The sequence below is a fragment of the Adiantum capillus-veneris genome, chromosome 7, assembly GCF_014529385.1.
Source record: "Adiantum capillus-veneris isolate H3 chromosome 7, ASM1452938v2, whole genome shotgun sequence".
Classification (NCBI taxonomy): Eukaryota; Viridiplantae; Streptophyta; class Polypodiopsida; order Polypodiales; family Pteridaceae; genus Adiantum; species Adiantum capillus-veneris.
This window is the reverse complement of record NC_140937.1, coordinates 10,458,639-10,475,745: the sequence shown is the minus strand read 5'-3', so window position 1 is coordinate 10,475,745 and position 17,107 is coordinate 10,458,639. Positions and strand designations below refer to the sequence as shown.

The 17,107-nt window shown below is 45.0% G+C and overlaps 1 protein-coding gene across 2 annotated transcripts in view; it reads right to left on the bottom strand.

Moving 5' to 3' along the window:
• Positions 1–11,989, bottom strand: part of LOC147453423 (U11/U12 small nuclear ribonucleoprotein) — a 40,673-nt gene extending 28,684 nt beyond the window's left edge. Inside the window, exons 1-3 of one of the 2 annotated variants that reach the window (XM_086515608.1) lie at positions 11,056–11,989; positions 10,075–10,889; positions 9,855–9,969 (exon numbers count right to left, since the gene is read on the bottom strand). In XM_086515608.1, the coding sequence (XP_086371734.1) occupies positions 9,855–9,969; positions 10,075–10,889; positions 11,056–11,886 (1,761 nt within the window). In that variant the 5' untranslated portion in view covers positions 11,887–11,989. The remainder of the gene's footprint in view (positions 1–9,854; positions 9,970–10,074; positions 10,890–11,055) is intronic. The other variant, XM_086515607.1, reaches the window with a different exon arrangement.
• Between the last annotated feature and the right edge of the window lie 5,118 nt (positions 11,990–17,107).

Below are 17,107 nucleotides of genomic sequence, written 5' to 3'. Positions count from 1 at the left end.
GTCTTGCTTGGGGGGAAACCACCAAGGGGGTTCTTGCTGAGAAGTTGCCTGTTGAACTTGGGCTCATGCTGCCTCTTCTGCCAATTAGTGCTAGCCTAGGTTTGCTTATATACAAACTTACTCAATTTGGCCTACCTACTTTCCAACAGAAGTCACTTAAAAATAATAAGTGAAAAATGTCACAAATAAGGAAAATAGGCTAAATACACTGGAAAATTCCCCTGAAGGATTTTGATGGATTCTGATGGGAATGCTTATGATCATATTGTGTGCAACCGGAGGATATGCATCTACACTAAGTGCCTGGGCATGCATGGTCTGTGAACAGACTCACAAAAGTGCCAGAACACTTCTAAATCTAGACTGACTGGACTGACTGAACCCTTGTCGTGTTGTAGCTTGTCCACGGACACATAGGGTTGGATGTGTCACGTGACATCCCCTCCTTTTCAAAGTGAGGTACTGGTACCGAACTATATGGCGTCGAGGGAGATCGCCAACAATATCCGGAATCCTGGAAAGGACTCTTCGTCGGCCCACTCTGATGTGTGGGTCGTGCGGTACTTGAACTTCATAAAGGTCTACAACGCTTGCTTCTTTTGGCCGCGCCGAAAGCGACACAAAGTCTTGTGTGGCTCCTTCAATGCTTCAACTTCATCGAGTGTCATGCTTCTTTCTTCTTCAAGAATCTCCATGGCTGAAAATTCTTGAAACCATTTCCAACACAAAACCATGAACATACCTATTCCATGCAAAGTGACTGGAAAAAATCGTCTTCCTCAAAGACTGTGCATGCAATGTAGATGAACAAAGAGACGGAGTGCCAAACCGTTCACCACACACACACAAACAATGAGATCGAATCTTTCTCTTATGATCTAGAGCAATCAACTGTGACAATTCACAGCGGAAATGCCCATACTTGGTGCTCATACTTTCATGTGCTCTTTCGGAAACTGTGTCATGCCAAGGAAGAGACATGGAATGTGACTTCCGTGAATGCATACCTTTCAACTTTTCATGAAAAATCCGCATCCATCCGTGCTCATTCATGAGTGAAACGTGCTCAACGTATAATATGCCATGCCTAGAAAAAGGGATCACATAAAGACGCTGACTAAAATACAGGAAACGATCACGAATGAAACACTCGAACAATGCGTGCTGACAAATCGTTCGAACACATAATACTTCCTGTGAGGGTTCTTTGGACCTAGGCTCGAGAGCCAAGATCGATTCTTCATGATTGATCGAATCTGCAACGAGGTTAGCTTCGCTAGAAAAAGCATTCACTAACTCATCCTTCTTGTGAACAATCACATCTTCTTCATGCAAATCATCATGCTTGTGAGAAAGCACATCTTGATCATGCAAATCATCATGCTCATCATTATCATCCAAATCATCATGCTTATCATTGTCATTCAAATCATCATGCGTATCATTGTCATTCAAATCATCATGCTTATCATCATGCAAATCCTGTGTGTCATGCTTGGGAGAAGAAGGGAGTGAGAGCCTCCTTTTCCTGATTCTGTGCAAAGTACACCTGCACTTAAGAAAAAAGTCGCAAAATCTCTTCCATGTGTCGGTCGTTCATTGCCTTTCTTGCTTTCTTCTCGCGATCAAATTCGGCTTGTCTTTCTTTGGCTTCCAAGCATGCTTGCTCGCTCTCACGCGCTATGGCTGCCATTCTTTCTTGTGTCCGCGCTCCATTTCTGCTTTTCTTTCTACTCTTCTTTTTGTTTTTCTGATGCTGACTGATGAATGCTTCTAATGTTGTGGATGTCTCACAAATGAAAATTTCTTCGGAACCGGGGACTGATGGTATTGCGGGTGCTGTGGATACTGCTGACGATGCAAACAGCGTGTAAGGGTCACTGTCCAGCCTTACTACGATTGCCGAATATCAGCCTGGGCTCTATACCAGATAGTGCTGACTCTGCCTGCTGTAGCAAGAGCTGTTTCCCGAAAACTGACTGTGGTGAAAACATTCCCGGTGTTTATGGACTGAGGTTTGGTTCTGGAGTCCTTTCCAAAGGTTCAATGACGAGGGAAATGGATGCACGCTACATGCGAATGCAGAAGAGGTTAGGGATCCTGTCTCCAACTCCTTCCATAACCGCATACAAGGCTAGAAGATCTTGGTACTCAAGATCTGGGTTCTCGTGTATCCGATGTCGATCTTCCTTCAAAGACATGGCAATGAAGATGGGATCTGGTAAGTCCATGGTCGAGACTCAAAGATTCTTCAGGAAAAAAAAGTGAGAGAGGTTTCTTGGATTCTTTGGTTCAACTTGGGTTCTTAAGGTTCTTGATTCTTCTGGGGTTCATGAGTTCTTGAGGTTCTTGATACTTGGGGTTCTTCTTTAGGTTCTTGATGGTTTTTTCCTTGAGTGATACAAAACACTGCCAAAGCTTTGATGCCAATGTTAGGTGCAACGGAATGAATGTTTGAACTTTGCTCAAGATGAGTGCTCCGAACTGTGCTCAAGGTTCCTTTTGTTCTTATGGAAGGGAGAGCCTTCCGTTCTTAATGAGAGAGTGCAATGGACACAAACAAAGTGAATGGACATTGTGCGTGCAAGTGTATGAGACTAAGAGATAGAGAGAGAAGAGAATACAACACCAGAGATGTTGTAAAACCCTCCTCCAAAGGCCCCACTCTCTATGGCGAGAGTGGTCTACTATTGATTGCACAAACGGGTACAAACTGAATGCATGTGACTAATGCAAGTCTAGGCTAGATCGATGACGACGACGGGGATGGCAAGACCGATCTAAGGCTGAAATCTGCTACTCTTTACCTACTGTCCAAAAACGCTGATAGGCTGAATTCTGCTGCGGCTGAAAACGCAAAGAAAACGCTGAATTTGCTGGTCTTTGTCGCTGAAAATCTGCTACTGCTGTGGGCTGAAATGGATGTGGAAAGAGAGGCTGAAAATGGACTGCTGCAAATCGCCAAAGGCTGAAATCTGTAGCGGACAATGCTCGATGAAAAACGCTAGGCTTGAAGGAAGCTTTGCGATTAATGTCTATTGAAAACACTAGGGACTGTTGCTTGCAAGCGGTGGGGAACTGCTGAAAACGCCAAGCAACTGGAGCTATGGCGATGAGGACCAAAAACGCTAGGGGAGTTGAAGTCTTGCTTGGGGGGAAACCACCAAGGGGGTTCTTGCTGAGAAGTTGCCTGTTGAGCTTGGGCTCTTGCTGCCTCTTCTGCCAATTAGTGCTAGCCTAGGTTTGCTTATATACAAACTTACTCAATTTGGCCTACCTACTTTCCAACAAAAGTCACTTAAAAATAATAAGTGAAAAATGTCAAAAATAGGGAAAATAGGCTAAATGCACTTTAAAATTCCCATGAAGAATTCTGATGGGAATGCTTATGATCATGTTGTGTGCAACCGGAGGATATGCATCTACCCTAAGTGCATGGGCATGCACGGTCTGCGAACAGACTCACAAAAGTGCCAGAACACTTCTAAATCTAGACTGACTGGATTGACTGAACCCTTGTGTTGTAGCTTGTCCACGGACACATAGGGTTGGATGTGTCACGTGACACAAGATGACTACAGCACAGATTGCTTAGTCTGGCAATCCTTCTTCTCAGAGGACAACCATAGTGGAGATTGCTTAATCTCGCTTGGAGGATGTTGTCTACTAATAGGACACCATCTACGATGGTCCATGCAATCTATTGATGACCATTGCAACACATAGTAGATAGACTTCAATGCTAAGTTCGTTGTCTTACCTTCCTAAATTTTTTTGTGGATCAACTACTAGGTCATGATGGCTTGCGACTAGTGACCACAAATCTTCATCACCAAGATTGGACATTTGTAGGCCTATCAATACTTTTATATGATCGTTGAGTCTACTTCTACGCATGATTTAGGACATCTTTCTTGGAGCAATACACACACTTAGCAGCGATAGAATACAACAGTTCCTTACATTGCTAGAGACAACATCTACTTCAAAATTTCTTGATGGCTTGAAATGCCCAGACTCGTGCTACTATCACTAAGTATTGTCCTCTTGTAGACATCACAGCAAACATCTTCATTCAAGGCCTCACGTCTTTGACTTCTGTCGGATTGTTCAACATCATGTGCTAAGGGGGCTGTTAGCTACACACAGTAACACTGCTCTTGTTGCACTCCAGGTTAGCGCATGCTTATACAATTGTAGGCTCATGTTCCTTGCTTGAATGTGTGCAACTTACCACAAGAGATGGTTCCTTTTATTTCCTTGTAGAGAGAGAATGAGAGAGACAGATAGAGATGTGTGTGCGCGCGTGTGTGTGTGTGTGTGTGTGTCTGTTGGGGGGGGGGGGGGGAGGGATAGAGAGAGAGAGAGGAGAATGATACCCAATGGGATCCCAACCAACCCTCTCAAGGGCCCCAGGGCCCCCATACTATTGACGATGTCGTATTTGCTTTTGATTGCGTAAATGTAATGTACACACATGAAATACCTCAATCCAGACTCTACTAAGTCGAATGGGGGATGTCACCATGGTAACTCTTCATAATGAAGCACCTCTAGGGCTGTTTGATGCACCTTTGGAGTCGTTTCCATGAGGGGTTGTTGATGGCCACCAAGGGGTAGATCTAGGCCTGATTTGTGCCCAATGTGAGAGGAAACAAGGCTGAAAGCTGGCTGCAAAAACGCAGCCACGTAAAGTAGGGCTGAAACGCAGATGATGATGATGCCGATGATAGACTGCAATGGGAGCACTCGATGCGGCAAGGGAATGGCCGAGAAGAGGCTCAATGGGCTGCCGAAATACCGGGCTACAAATAAGAGGGTAGCTTTAGCAAACCTATGCCCTTTCCAGCGAGAGGAAGGGCTGAAAACTGAAAACGCTGGGCTGCTTTGCTGCTATAGGAAAAACGCTAGGCTGATCTGCAACGTGGAGCACAAACACCATGCTTGTTGTTGCAAAAACGCTGAGCTGAATTCTGATGCCCCCAAAACTTGTGAGAAAACGGTAGGGCAAGGGCTTCCTGTATAGGACTTTTTGAGGTACCAAGTCAGGAAAATTAAGCAAGTCGCGAAAATGCGAAAATGTGCAAATGTGCGCACATGTGAGTTTTCAGGCGATAACTCACTGCTCTATGAACCATTTGATGAACGGATTGGACCGACACGTTCCTCTAACCTAGACCTACATGCACGTCATTTCAGATGGCCCAATGAAGTGTAATTGTTACAAGCTTGGACACTCCAAGCCAGAAATCAATAGCAACAAAAAAACAAAAACTGCAAAATCACTAAACTTGACTAGAGAGAGAGAGAGAGAGGAGTCAACATGGCACGCCGGAGTTCCAAGCCAAGACGGGCGCCCCTTTCGGTATTTCTTTATTATTATGCTCGCAAAGTACAACTCCCGAGGGTCCAATTCTCTCCGAGACTCTGCATCCAGATGCCCTGCGCAAGAGTGGCCCAAAGGGCCCTTTTGAACTTACAAGGGGTGCCCAAAAGCAAAGCCCCAAAAGCATCAAGTTCAAAAGCATTCTCACCAAAAAGCACTTGCATTAAAAAACTCACATAGAAAACTGCCAAAACTGCTTGCCACATCATCACAGCAACGCGATTTACGAAATCCGTGTAGCTGCCACGTCAACATGTCCGTACAATTCTCATGTCAGCAGTCATCGCGATTCACAAAAGTGCAACCCAGAGTTCAAGCTTTTGGCTTGTTAGGGTTAGGCCCCTCGAAAGGTGCTCCATAAGTTCAATAGGGTTAGGTTTTGAATAAAAAACCTAACCCCTTCATATTCCCATTTATTTGACATTGGTTATTGAGATGTGGATCACAAAAAGGCGTGAAAACGTGTGCTTTTCACACTCTTAAAAGCACACTTTTGGGCATCAGCAAACACAAGCCTCCTCTTCTTCATCGCCTCTTTTTGTTGTCGTGTCTTCTTCTTTTGACTCCATAGCCTCCAATTGTACATTGATGTAGAGCACGTGATGCTGGCCGGTTACAGGACTAGAGGATAGGGTATGCTTCAGCCTTCAGTGCCAAGCTGCGCAAAGGATTATGGATACACCATGGATATACTACTGCCCACCCAATACGATTTGAGCGCCCAACACAACTTCTCTCTCGCGAAGAGAAGATTGTCAGGCACTAAAATCATAGATATACTACTGCCCACCCCATAAGATTTGAGTGCCCTACACATCTCCTCTCTCGCATAAAGAAGATGCGTAAACGATTATGGATACATAATAGGTATGCTACTGCTCACCCGGTAAGATTTGAGTGTCCCACACACACACAGGACATGGGTGGCACCGGCTTAGTTTTTGCCCACCAAGATTGCCTATTAGAGAGATCAATTTGTCATGTTGTCCCATGGACATCTTTATCCAGCGCCCATCATACATAAAACTATTTCAACCACACAGTCTTAGAGTGGTAATTGGTAAGCTAAGAGTTTCATCTCACCCTCTCAAGATCAAGGCGGGTAGAGCAGCACACATCCCGCAAGAGTGAGTGCGCGTGTGCGGAAGCGTGAGAGAGAGGAGAGGAGAGACATACATTAGACACAAACGCAAGGTGTGAGAGGAGGGGGGGGCAATCAGCCCCCCATGACTACCATCAACCACCAACCTGCAAATACAACGTATGTCAGACTATGTAAGTGGGTATCCCCCTGGCTCCCTATATAGGTTCCCAAGGAGGAGGTAGGGCAATGCATAAAAAAACCCCACGACCCAACAAGAAAAAATAGGAATATAGAGGGCGCCTGGACAAGGTGGGCGGCCGGCCCAGAAGTGGGCGGCGGGACAATGCAACCTATATACATATGCAAAGGGTGGCCAGCCCGGAGGCACACTAGCCATACATGTATGCGGCATGCCCTAGACCTATGAAGCAGCAGAGTGGTGTAAGTCTAGCAACCCCTCTCAGCACCTGATGTTGAACAAACCGTGTGAAGCCGAAGACGTGAGGCAAATGATGAAGATGTCTGCTGCGATGTTCACTGAAGGACGATACTCCATGAGTGTAGCAGCAGTCTAGGGTGTCCCAACCTCCGAGATATCTCCATGGTAAAGTGCCGTCACGAGCAGTGTAGCAAACTGCTGTACTCCGCCAATACACGGTGAAGATACTGCGAGAAGGTCCCGAGCTGAGTGTGAAAACAGCTCCTTGTCGTAAAAGAAGTGTCAATACACCTGCAAGTGTCCTACCCAATAGGATATGTGTTGTCTATAGTCAAATTGTCCGGAGAAAATGGGGAAGCCTAGGAACCGTCATGAGAATGATCGGAAGCCTGTCAATGCATGAACTTGTAACCCAGTGTGGCCAGGTGGCTAAACTGTGAAACATGTCCATAACAAACCACAAGTCACCACCCCCTCTGGAGTGCGCAACGCTGAATGATGGCTGGAATGAATGGATCTCCCAAGGGTCGTGCGCCTGCAAACGATCAAGCCGATGTCGAAACTACCGTGTGCTGAAGCAGTCACTGAGAGACCGCACGGACCACCATCGGATGGTGTCCTAGCGGGAGGTAACTTCATCCCTCTGTGAAAAACACACGCCAAGAGGCTGCTGTCCATCCAAAAACGCAACTACCAAGTGATGAAAACGCCGCTGTCTAGCGATTTTCAGCGTGCTTGTACACTCTCGGCACGGTCTAGAGCAGTGCAGAGGGTCTCGGGAGGGTGGGGGATCAAAGTCACAGCCCCGAGTGGGCTGAAAACGGAGAAAACAGAAGTGTAAAATGGCTGAAACCTCTAGTAGATATGAAGAGGAACAGGGCCGGCGAGGCAGCGGATGCTAAGCCGGGTGTCGAAAGGCAAGATCCATGGTGGGCCAAAGGTAGCGCTACCTCCTCTTGCAAAACGCTACTGTATCTGCCCAAAAACGCAGGTGGAGGCAGAAAACACAGGTGGTAGAATGGGTTTTCCGACGACGAAAATGCCTGAAAAGGTTGGCGCTGGCTTCCAAATCTGGTGATCTCCATGGGAGAGCCAAAAAACACAGCAACCTCTAAAAACGCTAGGGTTTTTTGCTGCCCAAAACGAGATGGGCTGAAAACGCATGTTCTTTGCGATGGAACGCTGCTGTAGGTTGAGTGTTGGCCTCTCCTTTCAAAAACGCTGGCTAATCTTCTTCTTGGGAGGGAGAACCTCATGCTGATGGTGAAGCGTTGGTCTCATGGAGAGCCTGAAGCTGCTAATACCATGTGAGTCTGTGAGAGTGCGCATGTGCGAAAGCGTGAGAGAGGAGAAGAGAGAGAGAGAGAGAGAGAGAGAGAGAATAGACACAAACGCAAGGTGTGAGAGGAGGGGGCGACCAATGCCCCATGACTACCATCAACCACCAACCTGCAAATACGACGTATGTCAGACTATGTAAGTGGGTACCGGAGGTAGGGCAATGCATAAAAAAACCCCATGACCCAACAAGAAAAAATAGGAACATAGAGGGCGCCCAGACAAGGTGGGCAGACGGCCCAAAAGTGGGCGGCGGGACAACACAGCCTATATGCATATGCAAAGGGTGGCCAGCCCGGAGGCACACTAGCCGTACATGTATGCCCTAGAACTGTGAAGCAGCAAAGTGGTGTAAGTCTAACAAACAGGCCACGCTATGCACTCCCCTCCCCCCCCCCTCCCCCCCCCCCCCCCTTCCCCCTTTTGGGCTTGATAGAGACTATCTTCCATTACCCTCTCACAAGTAGCCCAAACTCAAGGCCCCCTAACATGAGCTTTCTTGGACACTAAACCTCAGATGCATTGACAACCATGCTCTACCAAGCATCTTCTTGCCGAATCATCAAGTGTCACTACAAGTAACGTGATATTTCCTAGGATCGGCCCAAATTAGCTGCCCATACATGGGACTCTCCAATTTGGGGTACATAGCTTGCCAAGTAATGCATCACTAACCAGCAGTAGGTAAAGCCATGGCAAAGACTAGAACTTGAAAAACAAGGGCTACTGAGATCAATGCATGCGTACAGACACACGTTTAGAGAGCATGCCACATAACAAATATAGCATCGAGGCTATGCAAACACAAGCCATTTTTGTCATTACAATCAACAAATTTGTACGGTCTAATTCTCTTACAGAAATGTCATCTCTCAAGGATCATAATTAAAATAGGATTGAGAAAACAGTCGACAACATTCATGATATCCAAAGTAAATTTGAATCTTTTATAAGAATATAAGAGCATGTGTACAATGTAAGTCTACATGGGAACTTTTTTGAGGATGAAACTGTCAAAACTCATTTTGGGCCTTAAAAATGCCCATCTTGTGGCTCTTTCTTTTCAATTCTTTGGGAGTAAATGGTGTCCCTGTAATAGGACCTCGGTGATATGCGTTGTTGTTGGTTTGTTACAGAATAGAAAGTCTTAAAGCCAAAATCAAAGAATAAGGCACTGAGCCCCTATAGTGGCTCGGACCCAAACCAAGGCTGCGGCTTCAACTACCGCAGAAATGAACTGATCTTACTCCCCTTGAACCTACTAAGTATTCAAAAATGAAAGCTTTTTCGAGTAATCCAACAAGATGATATGCATTGAGATGCCTCTGAAAAGCTGGGAATGAGTGACACCATACCGAGCAGGGCATAATAAGCTGAGAAGCAACTGCATGCACGATAATAAGAATGTTATCAATCCAATCTCAACAGGCACAAAACTTTTCAAGTTCCCAACGGTAAGCACAAGATCACAAGATCAGACTCGAATCTTAGAATCATTTTCTCAATCCATGATATTTAAAGTATACCTTACATTGGGCTACACAAAAAAATTCTCGTTTTAGATAAATGCCTTATATTGAGCAACAAAAAAGCGCAAAAAATATTACTTGATTTTGGGGACGCTGCCACATCAAACCATCATGCTCAAGAACTGCTCTATAATCTGCTCGAGTTGATCTCACTTCCGCGGCCTTGTTAGTCACCATCGTGTGCAAAGCTGACCTGTTGCAGAAAAGAAGTGTTTCTGGCAGTTGTGAGCTGCTGCAGGAAACAATGAAAATTGCACTGGACTTAAACGTGTGCCATAGAGCCATGATATGTTATTACCTCTGATCTGGTGAACAAGTGACTAGATCAAAGGCTCTGAATTTGTCATGTACTGCCTGTGCATGGAGTGTCAAAATTGCAGCAGCTAAATGCTGCAGACATAAGACTCCTTCACCGACACAAGATGACTGATCAGATCGGTCAGTACAAGCTTCTGAAGAGGAGCGAGGATGATTGTGTGATTCTTGCTCTAAACCAGCACCGGAACTTTTCCTGCCATCAACCTTTACAGACTCTACTTTCTGTACACCTTCAAGATTGCTTCTCTGCAAAGATCTGACAGAACAATAAGCAGACCTTCTAAAAGCATACTTGTAGAAACCTAGTACCAGGTTTGCACTACAAGCTGCGCCATTGAGTGACGACAATTGAATAGATAACCAGCTTGCAGTTTGATGTAAAGTCCTACAATCTACCAGTCCTAGTTTCTCCCCAGAATCAATAAGAACTGCGGCTTCCCTGTAGATGGCTCTAAGACAGAAGACCAACAATATCACAATGTGGTCTGCCAAGAATCTGCTGCAAGTTACACCATATGAGCGTGCGTGCGTGAGAAGCCACTTCTTCAGGTCTGCCTGCTGCACTAGAGGCAAACCAGCTATTGCCTTTAGTTGATCTGAGGTAAGTTTTTTGGGAAGAACTTTCCACTCAACCATCTCCTTACTTACCAACCAGTACCTTGAGGGCAACAGAGTTCCTCGAACCTCTCTGTCAGTATCAAAACTCTGTGATGTAAGTTCATCCCATCTCTCCCCCATTGCAAAATCCGGAAGTTTAAAATTTTTGAAACTTTCATCATTTGCATTTACAGGTACCTGTAGCAATGCTCCATGAACAAGCTCTCCAATCAAAACAAAGAAAAAAAAATAGCTGCAGCCAATGATTCATTAAACTATAGATGTCAATGGGACAGCCTGATAAGTGGGTCAAGCTTTAGCTCATTTATGCAGACCAATAGTGAATTTTCAAGCGAGCACTAACCTGTACAACTCCAGGAGCATCTTTATAAAATGCATTCTCTCTGGATTTCCTTGAAGAAATCAAAATGTTGCTAAAGATTGTACTTGCTGTCATAAATTCATCTGATCTTTGCAAGCTTTCAAAAGAGGCTCTATGATCCACAGAATCCTCGATTATGTTGTGAGAGGCCATGTGTTCCCTTGTGCTGCCAACTACTTGAGGATCCAAACTTTTTAAAGGCAAGGTGTCAGGCTTGATATTCAACATACTCAGAATCTTTCTAACTGACTCGTTCACTTGGGGAATAAGTCCCCTTAAGTTGGGGATAAGTTCCTTTACATCTATCCCGTCAAGACTGGTTGGTTTTGGAACGTCATTGCCATGCATTGAGCCAGTTCCAACAGGATGCTGTGGAACAGAAAAAGGATTTGGAACACTTAATATGTTGCAAGAGGCATGGGATACTGTCGTGTTATGGGCCACAGCACCACTTTGTGTGCCATAGCTGAAACTCACAGGTCCATAACCAATTGTTGGAGTTGGCTGCTGCAGATATATGCCTGGCACAACGCCGTGACTCTGTATGCTTGTTGTACTGGGCAAGCAGTGCTGAATGTCGCTTGTATTCAGGAAGACCGGTGTGGGTTGCCAATACACTCCTGCTCCGACAGCATGACTATGGCTAGCGAGACCAGGTCCTGCTGGGCTCCAAGGGAAGCTTAAAGTCGAAGGTCCAGAGGAGACACCTGGCGGAGGAGGAGCGTTGTAATACTCATTTTGGAATCCAGATGATGTATGCCACTCAAAGTTGCCAGGAGGAGGAGGAGGAGGAGGAAGAGGAGGCCCCGACATAACTGCGTGGATCACAACCTTCTACACAAAGCGCACCACTGAACACCTCCATGCCATACAGAGCGTCCGTCTTATAAAACTTGTCCCGTGTACCCCAAGGAGATTATTAGAGAAAAATGTAGTGTGTGACTATCAGTAGGGGGTACCCATTTTGAAAACATGTTGTAAGCCCTTTTTCTAGCTGGGCATTGAGGGAGCTCCCGTGAAGAAAAAGAAAATTGTGGGGAATCTTGGCAAATGCGGGCGGAAAAGCGAGATTGGACTCATTGGAGCATGGAGGTCCCGACTGCAGCGCTTGGAGGAAGGAGGAAGGAGAGAGAGAGAGAGAGATGGAAAGGGGAGAGATGCGAGGCGGCCATTGGGAGATGTGAGCGCGATTGTTGGGGCGCAGAGGAGATAAGCAGTTTTTTTTTTTAAATTTGTGGGTCGCTTTGAGCGACAGCATTGGCTAGATGTAGAGTTGGCTATTACAGTTTGCAGAGGAGGCGTTTTCTCAGATGTAGTGAGCTCGAATCCGGCAATCACCTTTTACTAGAGATTATACAGATCTCAGAATCTCAGATCAGTCCTAGCATTGCCTCGGGACTTACTAGAGATTATACAGATCTCAGAATCTCAGATTAGTCCTACATTGCCTCGGGACTTAAAGGAAGGAATCGCATGAGGTAATGAACATAATAAAAGATGAACCAGTAGGTGATACGATCTTTTTAATTCAAAAAAGGGACGGAGCAAATTAGATGCAAGGTGTCTCCGCTTGAGGAGAAGGGCGACAATGCGCCGAACTGGACGCTCTCTCTCTCTCTCTCTCTCTCTCTCTCTCTCTCTCTCTCTCTCTCTATATATATATATATATATATATATATATATATATATATATATATATATATATATATATATATATATATATATGTGTGTGTGTGTGTGTGTGTGTGTGTGTGTGTGTGTGTGTGTGCGCGCGCGCGCGCAGTTGACATATGGAGTCTCTCTCCCTCGTCACTATATGGCACGGCTTTGGTTTAGAAGGGATCTAGGGCCCAAATTTGGGGGTGAGAGGCGGCTTTAATCTCAGCCGTCGGATCACGCCCCTAGCTTACCCGCCCCTAGCTGGCTCTCCCTCGTCACTATATGGCACGGCTTTGTGTCAGAGGGGATCTAGGGCCCAAATTTGGGGGCGGGAGGCGGCTTTAATCTCAGCCGTCGGATCACTCAGTGAACTAGGGGTGAACTAGGGGTGAACTAGGGGCAGGGTAAGCTAGAGGTGGTTGAACTGTGGGTGAACTAAAGGTGAATTAGGGGCACCTAAACTAGGGTATGATCATGTGCCATGCGTGGTGGTAGGGCATTCGTGTGGCAATCGAGATGTCCCAGGTTCAACCCACATCCCGCAAGGCCGGTGAACTAGGGTGAACTAGGAATAAACTCGGGGAGCCATTTTTGCCCCTAGTTCACCCCAGTTCACTGCGTGATCCGATGGTCGAGATTAAAGCTGCCTCGCGCCCCCAAATTTGGGCCCTAAATCCCCCCTGGCCAGAGCCATGCCATATAGTGACGAGGGTCTCCCTCCCTTCTTTTGCATGATAATCTCTCTCTCTCTCTCTCTCTCTCTCTCTCTCTCTCTCTCTCTCTCTCTCTCTCTCTCTCTCTCTCTCTCTCTCTCCGTCCGAAGTGTGGTAGATTGGTTATGCCATTTCCCTCTTGAATAACAGGTCTTGAGTTCAACTCCTTGTCCGCTAGATCTTTAAGGTCTCTTGGGATAGTTTCCTACAACGTTAAAACTATCTTCTTCTCGGGTGTGTGTGTGTGTGTGTGTGTGTGAGTGCTAATAAAAAGAGGAAAATGGTATAACCTTTCTATCACCTAAGTGTGGTAGATTGGTTATACCAATTCCCTCTTGAATAACAGGTCTTGAGTTCAACTCCTCGTCGGCTAGATCTTTAAGGTCTCTTGGGATAGTTTCATATGACGTTATAACTCTCTTCTTCTCGGGTGTGGGTGGGTGTGTGTGTGTGTGTGTGTGTGCGCGCACTAATAAAAAGAGGAAAATGGTATAACCTTTCTATCATCCAAGAGTGGTAGATTGGTTATGACATTTCCCTCTTGAATAACATGTCTTGAGTTCTGTCTTGAGTTCAACTCCTCATTGGCTAGATATTTAAGGTCTCTTGGGATAGTTTCCTACGACGTTAAAACTCTCTTCTTCTCGGGGGGGGGGGGGTGTGTGTGTGTGTGTGTGTGTGTGAGTGCTAATAAAAAGAGGAAAATGTAATAACATTTCTATCACCCGAGTGTGATAGATTGGTTATGCCATTTCCCTCTTGAATAACAGGTCTTGAGTTCAACTCTTCGTCGGCTAGATCTTTAAGGTCTCTTGGGATAGTTTCCTATGACGTCAAAACTCTCTTCTTCTTGGGTGTGGGTGTGGGTGTGGGTGTGGGTGTGTGTGTGTGTGTGCGCGCGTGCGTGCTAATAAAAAGAGGAACATGGTATAACCTTTCTATCACCCAAGTGTGGTAGATTGGTTATGCCATTTCCCTCTTGAATAACAGGTCTTGAGTACGACTCCTCGTCGCCTAGAGCTTTAAGGTCTCTTGGGATAGTTTCTTACGATATTAAAACTCTCTTCTTCTCGGGTGTGTGTGTGGATGTGTGTGTGGTTGCTAATAAAAGAGGAAAATGGAATAACCTTTTCTATCACCCAAGTGTGGTAGATTGGTTATGCCATTTCCCTCTTGAATACAGGTCTTGAGTTCAACTCCTGATCGGCTAGATCTTTAAGGTCTTTGGGATAGTTTCCTACGATGCTAAAACTCTCTTCTTCTCGGGTGTGTGTGTGTGTGCTAATAAAAAGAGGAAAATGGTGTAACCTTTATATCACCCAAGTGTGGTAGATTGGTTATGTCATTTCCCTCTACAATAACAGGTTTTGAGTTCAACTCCTCGTCGGCTAGATCTTTAAGGTCTCTTGGGATAGTTTCCTACGACGTTAAAACTCTCTTCTTCTCGGGTGTGTGTGTGAATGCTAATAAAAAGAGGAAAATGGTATAACCTTTCTATCACCCAAGTGTGGTAGATTGGTTACGCATTTCCCTCTTGAATAACAGGTCTTGAGTTCAACTCCTCGTCGGCTAGATCTTTAAGGTCTCTTGGGATAGTTTCCTATGACGTCAAAACTCTCTTCTTCTTGGGTGTGGGTGTGTGTGTGTGTGTGTGCGCGCCTGCACGCTAATAAAAAGAGGAACATCGTATAACCTTTCTATCACCCAAGTGTGGTAGATTGGTTATGCCATTTCCCTCTTGAATAACAGGTCTTGAGTACAACTCCTCGTCGCCTAGACCTTTAAGGTCTCTTGGGATAGTTTCCTACGATATTAAAACTCTCTTCTTCTCGGGTGTGTGTGTGGCTGCTAATAAAATAGGAAAATGGTATAACCTTTCTATCACCCAAGTGTGGTAGATTGGTTATGTCATTTCCCTCTTGAATACAGGTCTTGAGTTAAACTCCTCATCGGCTAGATCTTTAAGGTCTTTTGGATAGTTTCCTACGACGCTGAAACTCTCTTCTTCTCGGGTGTGTGCGTGTGTGCTAATAAAAAGAGGAAAATGGTATAACCTTTATATCACCCAAGTGTGGTAGATTGGTTATGTCATTTCCCTCTAGAATAACAGGATTTGAGTTCAACTCCTCGTCGGCTAGATCTTTAAGGTCTCTTGGGATAGTTTCCTACGACGTTAAAACTCTCTTCTTCTCGGGTGTGTGTGTGTGTGTGTGAATGCTAATAAAAAGAGGGAAATGGTATAACCTTTCCATCACCCAAGTGTGGTAGATTGGTTACGCATGTCCCGCTTGAATAACAGGTCTTAAGTTAAACTCCTTGTCCGCTAGATCTTTAAGGTCTCTTGGGATAGTTTCCTACGATGTTTAAACTCTTTGCTTCTGGGGTGTGTGTGTGCGTTGATAGAAAGAGGAAAATGGTATAACCTTTCTATCACCCAAGTGTGGTAGATTGGTTATGCCATTTCCCTCTTGAATAACAGGTCTCGAGTTCAACTCCTCGTCGCCTAGATCTTTATGGTCTCTTGGGATAGTTTCCCACGACATTAAAACTCTCTTCTTCTCAGGTGTGTGTGTGGATGTGTGTGTGTGTGTGTGAGCGCGCACGTGTGAGTGCTAATAAAAAGAGGAAAATGGTATAACCTTTCCATCACCCAAGTGTGGTAGATTGGTTATGCCATTTCTCTCTTGAATAACAGGTCTTCAGTTCAACTCCTTGTCGGCTAGATCTTTAAGGTCTCTTAGGATAGTTTCCTCAAAGTTAAAACTCTCTTCTTCTCAAGTGTGTGTGTGGGAGCGTGTGTGTGTGCGTGCAAAAAAAAAAAAAAGAGAAATGGTATAACCTTTCTATCACCCAAGTGCGGTAGATTGGTTATGCCATTTCTTTCTTGAATAACAGGTCTTGAGTTCAACTCCTCCTCGGCTAGATCTTTAAGGTCTCTTGGGATAGTTTTTCCTACGACGTTAAAACTCTCTTCTTCTCAGGTGTGTGTGTGTGGGTGTGTGTGTGCTAATTTAAAGAGGAAAATGGTATAACCTTTCTATAACCCAAGTGTGGTCGATTGGTTATGCCATTTCCCTCTTGAATAAGAAGTCTTAAGTTCAACTCCTCGTCGACTAGATCTTAAGGTCTCTTGGGGTAGTTTCCTACGATGTTAAAACTCTGTTCTTCTCAGGTGTGTGTGTGTGCGCGCTAATAAAAAGAGGAAAATGGTATAATCTTTCTATCACCCAAGTGTGGTAGATTGGTTATGCCATTTCCCTCTTGAATAACAACTCTTGAGTTCAATTCCTCGTTGCCTAGATCTTTAAGGTCTCTTGGGATAGTTTCCTACGACATTAAAGTCTCTTCTTTTCGGGTGTGTGTGTGGATGTGTGTCTGTGCTAATAAAAAGAGAAAAATGATAAAAAGAGAAAAACAATGTTAAAACTCTCTTCTTCTCCGGTGTGTGTGTGGGTGTGTGTGCGCGCTAATAAAAAAAGAAAATGGTATAACCTTTCTATCACCCAAGTGTGGTAGATTGGTTATGGCATTTCCCTCTTGAATAACATGTCTTAAGTGCAACTCCTCGTCGGCTAGATCTTTAAGGTCTCTTGGGATAGTTTCCTATGACGTCAAAACTCTCTTCTTCTCTCGTGTGTGCGTGTGCTTATAAAAATATGAAA